This window comes from Salmo salar, chromosome 23 (assembly GCF_965601325.2).
Source record: "Salmo salar chromosome 23, fSalSal1, whole genome shotgun sequence".
Classification (NCBI taxonomy): Eukaryota; Metazoa; Chordata; class Actinopteri; order Salmoniformes; family Salmonidae; genus Salmo; species Salmo salar.
In genome coordinates this window covers 31,467,827-31,476,230 of record NC_138313.1, presented here as the reverse complement: position 1 = coordinate 31,476,230, position 8,404 = coordinate 31,467,827, and the positions used below count along the sequence as shown (strand labels likewise).

The window sequence follows — 8,404 nt, the reverse complement described above, 5'->3', positions numbered from 1 at the left end:
GTCGGAACTAGAAGCACAAGCATTTCGCTACACTCACATTAACATCTGCTAACCATGTGTATGTGACAAATAACATTTGATTTGATTCGATTTGAACTCCTTGTGAAATGGAAGACGTGTCCTCATTGGTCCAGTTGATCTGAGCCGTGCCTGTCACTTTGACAGAAGGAGTGTTGTGAGCAGAAGGATGACATCATTCCCCTCTGAGAGCAACACAACTGTCCCCAGGGGGGAGCCAGGAGTCACAACCTTTCCCACTGCATGTCGATGCTTCCCAAACCCATGGAGACTGATGAGAATGGTGGGTCAGGCCAGCCTGGGAACTGGCCTCCAGACAGGGTACACAGGGCTTCCCTGGACCCCTGACCCTCCAGGGAGGCAGCCTCCGGCCCCTGGCCCCACTTGCAGCCACCCTGGACTGAGCTGTTTGGGGGCCAGTGACACCATGGCTGGCCTGTACGTGTGTGGGCACCGACTGACACTGTGTGTGACGTTGGGTGTGATGCTGTGTGACGTGTGTTGCATGGGCCAGTGTATGAGAGTCAGAGGACATGGGCCACGGCATGACCAGCCTACTCTCCCACAGAGAGAAACCGCTCACAGGGCTCCCATTGTCCTCTAGCAGCCTAGTCCTATTAGTACAGTACATGGCTCACTCAGTGCATTGTGTGGCTGAAGTTATTACATGAGACATACGACTATCGATCATCCTAATAGCTTCATAAAACTCTCTAAATATTTGACCACCTTCTGATTTCAATCTCTCCACTGACTCACATAAGTGGTTGACTATGTCTGCAAACACATACACAGTGGAACAGTTGTTGACTACTCTCCCTCACATACACTACTCACATAAACAATACACAGTAGTGACTGCATCACCAGCCTTCCTTGCATTCACTCACTCTGCTAGGACAATCTGGCTTAAAGGTCCAATGCTGACGTTTTCATCTCAATATCAAATCATTTCTGGGTAACAATGAATTTCCTTTATTGTGATTGTTTTCAATGAAAATGGTCAAAGAAACAAAAATTGCTTCTTAGCAAAGATACATTTCTAAAGCAAGAATTTTGCTAGGACTGTCTGGGGTAGGGAAAACACTGGACGCTAGCTGTTATTGGTTTTGAACTCCCTTTCTTATTGGCCTAGTTAAGGAAAGGTTAAATAACAACTAATTAATCTCCCGGGGATGTCACCAGGCAGGCCAAAACTCCATTCCATAAAAACAGGCTGAAATTTGAGGTTGATCGTTTCAAACAGCTATTACACTAAAAGGGCATTATCATAATTTTCACAATTTCACAGTATTATTCCAAACTCAGTGTGTAAATATATATAAAACACAGGCAATCACTTTTTTTTTTTTTTTACTTCGTTGGGCATTTAATCACAAGCATTCATGCTAAGTTTTCATGAAAATCACAGTAGTCGCTAAATTATTATTTTACTTTTTTTCTGTATTTTGTCAGATTGTATCTAAAATGAACCATTTTAAGGGGAATGAGGAGGGGTTATGGGGAGGACCGCGAGTGCAGTAGGCGGAGCTCAGCTATTCAACAGCGGGACGAAGGAAGAGGATGTGTTGAAAGGCAGGAGGAGGATTCGAAAGCGAGGGGGGGGGCAACACAAACAAGAGAGCTGTGACTGATTGTGTGTGTAGTGGAGGAGAGCATATTTTACAGAGCAGGACCGCGCCGTATGTTGCTGGGAACTGGAAACATTTCTTGCCTGGATGGACTGTTAGCATCTTTTGATGCTGTCCATGGATCATTAGAGAAGCGCTGACAATGAGATTCGCCTGGAAAGATAAAATGGTAAAAAGTTATTCCGTTTTCCGTGCTGCAGACTTTTGTTGATTTTGCGGTTTGAGAGTCAGCTTTTAGAGAGGCTGGGAAGGGAGAGGGTATTAGGCTTGGGAAAGTAGCGGATAAAGGAAATGAGGAGGGGACAGCGAGGGGGATACATTTGAACATTTAGTTGTATTTGTTTTCTCACCCTCGACGCCATGGTGGTGTACTTTAAATAGTCTTCATTAATCTCTTGCGCGTAAACGTTTTGCGTAAAGACGCGCTCTGGAAATGTTACTCTGGCCTAATATGATAGTTAGTTTTTCGCTGAAGACAAAACACTTGTCTCTGAGCTGAGAGTGAAATGAGCCCTGAGGCGATCTCTCTACCGGTCCTAGTTGCGCCTGGAGCAATCTGAGCACAAAGCCAACACCAGATAAGTCCAAAGACTTGACACCGTTGTTGTTACCTTGAGCGTATTATTTTCACATATAGTTAATAAAACCAGTGTGTGTTATGTGATGTTGTCAGTAGGGGGTTGAATACATACTGCTCCTATATTTGCCCGAGTTTAATAGTCCCTTCTGTAGTCTGCATCCCACCTCCACTGGGTTGCAACATCCTTCCAAACTGAATCCTGTCCAGCAAGTCTGAAATTTGGGTTTATATCTTGGGGCCATTTAATATACCTTGTAGTATCTAAACTCATTCTTATTCACAACTGTATTTTTCTCAGATTTGTAATTGTATTATAGGCCTTTTAGATGGGACCTTTTTAGAGGCTAAAATGTACGCTGTATGTAACTATACAAAACTTGTTTGATCTCTCTTTTTACAACTCCGCCCAGGGCCTTTGGTACACCATATGCCCCAACTTGGTCTACAAAGCAGGTAGACTTATAAACCCCTGTCTGAAAACATTTCTGCCTGGCACAAAAAAGCAGTCTCTGTGCACATACTGTGGACTCAGCAGGCTGGGCCAGTGAGCAGAAGGACCTCCTGATATTGTTTTGGAGTGGACTAGACTACATAACTCACTGAGTGAAGTATTTAACTCACAGAGAGGCAGCACTGTACGGGAAATTAATGGGAAATGCATACATGCTGGGCCATTTTTATCTCCTGCACTCAATTACTCCTCTGTGGCCTTCTTGCTCTCTCTCTCTATTTCTCTTTCCACCAGAGCCCATTGCCATCACACACTGTTTATCAGTGTCTGGCTGATTGTTTGGGGTGGGTTCCCTGCCTGGCCCTGTGTGCTTTGTTTTTGATAGAACCCAAACAGCCACCCACAACCGCCCCGGGCTAAGTGCCATTGGCCTTCAGAGCTGGCCATTGAGCCTGTTAACAGCAAGCCGTGACCTTTAACTCTAGCTGCCACCACTCTGTTTGGGGAGAGAGTGGACTTTGTCCTGCTGTTGTGATGCTGGTGGAAAGTGAGAGTGTGGACTTGGCTGGAGTGCGCTGTCATCTAAACAGCTCCTCTTTATGGGTTTAAAATGAGCTCTGGTCGCCGTCACACTGGATGTGGCTCTGTAGCCTGCCTTCGTCCCTGACTGGGCAGATTTCTGAATTTGAGAGGGTAAACTGCTGTTCTGTGTCTGTGTGCTCTGCATAACTGATGTGTCGCCAATACGGATTCAGAGCCAGAGAGTAGAGACTGCACCGTGAGGAGTACGGGTTGAGAGCTTTAACTTCCTCGGTGTCCAAATCACTAAGGACTTAAAATGGTCCACTCACGTGCACAGTCGTGAGAAAGGGGCTACAGCTCCTCTTCTCCCTCAGGAAGTTAAAGGTTTTACAGCCGCACCATTGAGAGCAACTTGACTGGCTGCATCACTGCTTGGTATGGCAACAGCACCGCCCTCGATCGCATGGCACTACAGAGGGTGGTGCAGACAGCCCAGTACATCACTGGGTAGAGCTCCCTGCCATCCAGGACCTCTATATCAGGCTGTGTGAAAGGAAGGCCATGAAAATCATTATAGACTCTAGTCAGCCAAGCCATAGACTGTTCTCTCTGCTTTCGCACGTAAGCACTACCGGTGTATCAAGTCTGACACCAACAGGCTCCTGAACAGCATCTATCCCCAAGCCATGAGACTGCTAAATAGCTTAAGGAATGGCTGCACAGACTGAGTTGGCCATTTTATTTTTGTACTGTCTCTATGCACACTCACAGGACTCTACACGCACACTGACACTCCAACACACACATAACATGTACACATTTGTACTGACTACGCAAACACACTCACATACAATCACCATACACATTGCTGCTACGCAGTTTATCATATATCCTGATGCCTAGTCACCTTCCCCTATACATACACCTTTGGGATGAATTGGAACGCCGACTGCGAGCCAGGCCTAATCGCCCAACATCAGTACCCGACCTCACTAATGCTCTTGTGGCTGAATGGAAGCAAGTCCCCGCAGCAATGTTCCAACATCTAGTGGAAAGCCTTCCCAGAAGAGTGGAGGCCGTAGCAGCAAAGGGGGGACCAACACTATATTAATGCCCATGATTTTGGAATGAGATGTTCGATTAGCAGGTGTCCATGGCACAGTCCATCACCACTAAGAGGTGCTACTGAAATTGTATATGGTTATATTACGTAAATGATGGTGCAACACTAATCAAAATGATCTTATTTTCGAACAAATGCGTTTTCTCACGAGTTGAATAGCGGTCGCTGTCTGCGTTTCTGAAACATCACTGCACTGTTGAATTGGCGCTTTTTCCTAGACCATGTTGCTATGTGCATAATAGCAAAGTTAAACAACATATTGGGGTTGAGAACAAGGCAGCAGCAGAATGAGGAGATGAGAACAGACCTTGCTTAATTGTCTATGAAAAGTGTGGAGAGAGAACACCCCAACTTAATTAGGTCTTTAATCAATAGCCTAACTGTTAAATGTGCCTGGCTTTATAAACTATCAATATATCTACAGAAATAAGACAGATCCTGGTTCCTTTGCCTGTTTAAGTGTTTGTTTAATAACCTACTAATTCCGTGAGCACCAAGCCTCACGCAACCACATGTCGGATAACAATCTCACAAATTCGGCTGTTATTAATCTTTGCTTTGATGTAATAAAAGCTTTACACTTTTGTTTTGTTAGAACAGCTTGTCTGGTAGTATTTATAATTGGTTTCGTGTTTACACGCTTCCAAATTGTCAAATTATATTTATAATAATAACCCTCATTTTTCTTGATCTCTTATTATTCTTATTATTATCATAATAAGTAATTTCATTATCATTAGTAGGCTTAGTATAGCAGCCTTGTATAACCACCATCAAGCTGTAGGACTAAGAGTGCATCCTGTTAAGTCTTAATACCGTAACTAACTTAGGTCTATATTTCAATACTTATATAGGCTACTGTATCAATCATTCATTTGTTCATGTCATCACACACCATATGAGTCATTCATGATTTGAAATGCAATCAAGCATTTTTGTTTTAAAATAAAATTAAGCGACCCTTGAATAATTAGCGTAAACAATAAATAATCGTTCCATTTCGGAAATTTCATTGACGAATGAATGCTGCTGTAATGAAGGCTTTACAAAAAAACATTACAACAGACTCTGGTACGCTTATACTTTATTTAGTGTTTACATTGTTCCAAACGGTCAAAAATTATATTGTAATCTAACAGCACCGGTTTGGCAAACATAATATGAACGCAGCGCTTCTCCTTACCTTATTTTTCTTGATCTCCAACTTGATGAGCAACCAGTAAACATTCCCCCGTTTCGAGTTGATTTGTCATGTCCTCTGCATCCATTTTGCTGTCACATGTATTCAGACTTTGTTATCACCATTTTTATTGCTGTGGTTATGATAAGCTATAGGTCAGGCCCTATTGGTCACGTGCATGCGATGCATAGATGTGTCACATAAAGAGCAAGGGAAAGGAAATGTTTTTCCTAAACAAATGAGGGATTTTGGTAACAGAACTTTTCAGTCAGAAATGACTGTAATTATGTTGCAGCTTCAGCAACATGGACATCGTGATAAACACTGAAGTTCTGTGGTGGTCGCTGCAACAGGGAGGAGAGTGCGACAATGGGTGCTAGTCACACAGTCACTCACTGTCATTTTTTTTTAACACAATGCAGCAAGTCTGAGCACAATCAAATCAATTGCGTTCGGATTCCCTCTAGTCATTTGTGTGTCCTAATTATTTCATCAAACAGTGCGCTTAAAGCATCAGACAAGCTAAGTGCATATAGTTGATTTGATTTCAACACATAAGATGTCTATATATGGAAAAATACACATTTTAAAGTTTCGACCAATCGAGTGGTTAACTCCCTCCGCATATTCGCACATTTGGACTCATCAGACCAAAGGACAGATTTCCACCAATTTAATGTCCATTGCTTGAGTTTCTTGGACCAAGTAAGTCTCTTCTTATTATTGGTGTCCTTTAGTAGTGGTTGCTTTGCAGCAATTTGACCATGAAGGCCTGATTTCAGTTTCCTCTGAAAAGTTGATGTTGACATGTGTTTGTTACTTGAACTCTGTGAAGCATTTATTTGGGCTGCAATATCTGAGGTGCATTTAAGGCTAATGAACTTATCCTCTGCTGCAATGCTAACTCTGGGTCTTCCTTTCTTGTGGCAGTCCTCATGAGAGCCAGTTTCATAGTGCTTGATGGATTTTGCAACTGCACTTCAAGATCTTTCAAAGTTCATTACATGTTCTGGATTGCCTGACCTTCATGTCTTAAAGTAATGATGGACTGTCATTTCTCTTTGCTTATTTGAGCTGTTCTTTTCATTATATGGACTTATAGCCCTATCTTCTGTATACCAACTCTACCTTGTCACAACACAACTGATTGGCTCAAATGCAATAACAAGGAAATAAATTCCACAAATTAACTTTTAACAAGGCACACCTGTTAATTGAAATGCATTCCAGGTGACTACCTCATGATGCTGCTTGAGAGAATGCCAAGAGTGTGCAAAGCTGTCATCAAGGCAAAGGGTGGCTATTTGAAGAATATCAAATATAAAACACTTTTCTGCTTACTACGTGATTCCATGTGTTATGTCATAGTTTTGATGTTTTCACTATTATTCTACAATGTAGAAAATAGTAAAAATAAAGAAAAACCCTTGAATGAGTAGGGTTGTCCAAACCTTTGACTGGTACTTATACTTATATAGCTTTATTTTAATTTTATTTTTGGATTATATGTGCATTGTTTTGCTAAGTATTACTGCTCTGTTGTAGCTAGAAACACAAGCATTTTGCAGCACCTGCAATAGCATTTGTGTACGTGACCAATAAACTTTGATTTGTGGTCCTGTGTTCTAATCTAGAGGATGGTTTGTCTTTGTGTTAACGGCTCATTATGGCTCTCCCACAGAGCTCGGTGCAGGACCGGGGGGAGGAAGTGGAGGAGGGGGCCATATACAATGTGACACTGAAGAGGTGCCAGATCCAGCAGGCTGCCAACAAGGGAGCAAGATGGCTGGGGGTGAATGGACCACTCTGCTCTTTCACTACAACACACTGATTGAAAGCAAGTGAACTTGTGAGAGACCTTGTCAGGCTCAAACAATAACCCTGCTGAATGCATTATGTCCATAGATAGATTTAATCTTTCCATTGGAGAATTGATGATATAAACACCAGTTGAACATGGCAACATTGGACAGATTGTATTAATTTGCAGAGTTATATACAGTTGAAGTCGGAAGTTTACATACACCTTAGCCAAATACATTTAAACTCAGTTTTTCACAATTCCTGACATTTAATCTTAGTCAAAATTCCCTGTCTTAGGTCAGTTAGGATCACCACTTTATTTTAAGAATGTGAAATGTCAGAATAATAGTAAAGAGAAGCTTTTATTTCTTTCATCACATTCCCAGTGGGTCAGAAGTTTACTTACACTCAATTAGTATTTGGTAGCATTGCCTTTAAATTGTTTAACTTGGGTCAAACGTTTCGGGTAGCCTTCCACAAGCTTCCCACAATACGTTGGGTGAATTTTGGCCCATTTCTCCTGACAGAGCTGGTGTAATTGAGTCAGGTTTGTAGGCCTCTGTGCTCGCACATGCTTTTTCAGTTCTGCCTAGAAATGTTCTATAGAATTGAGGTCAGGGCTTTGTGATGGCCACTCCAATTCCTTGACTTTGTTGTCCTTAAGCCATTTTGCCAAACCCTGGGAGTATGCTTGGGGTCATTGTCTATCTGGAAGACCCATTTTAGACCAAGCTTTAACTTCCTGACTGATGTCTTGAGATTTTGCTTCAATATATCCACATAATATTCTTTCCTCATGATGCCATCTATTTGGGGAAGTGCACCAGTCCCTCCTGCAGCAAAGCACCCCCACAACATGATGCTGCCACCCCCGTGCTACACAGTTGGGTTGGTGTTCTTCAGCTTGCAAGCGTCCCCCTTTTTCCTCCAAACATAACGATGGTCATTATGGCTAAACAGTTCTATTTTTGTTTCATCAGACCAGAGGACATTTCTCCAAAAAGTACAATCTTTGTCCCCATTTGCAGTTGCAAACCGTAGTCTGGCTTTTTTATGGTGGTTTTGGAGCAGTGGCTTCTTTCTTGCTGAGCAGCCC

General features: G+C 42.5%; 1 protein-coding gene across 2 annotated transcripts in view; it reads left to right on the top strand.

Annotated features, from left to right (window-relative positions):
• The first annotated feature begins 1,575 nt into the window (after nucleotides 1-1,575).
• LOC106584386 (ral guanine nucleotide dissociation stimulator-like 1) overlaps nucleotides 1,576-8,404 on the top strand; it is a 31,778-nt gene continuing 24,949 nt past the window's right edge. The window contains exons 1-2 of one of the 2 annotated variants that reach the window (XM_014169637.3): nucleotides 1,576-1,818; nucleotides 7,187-7,297. In XM_014169637.3, coding sequence (XP_014025112.3) covers nucleotides 1,792-1,818; nucleotides 7,187-7,297 — 138 coding nt within the window. In that variant the 5' untranslated portion in view covers nucleotides 1,576-1,791. The remainder of the gene's footprint in view (nucleotides 1,819-7,186; nucleotides 7,298-8,404) is intronic. The other variant, XM_014169638.3, reaches the window with a different exon arrangement.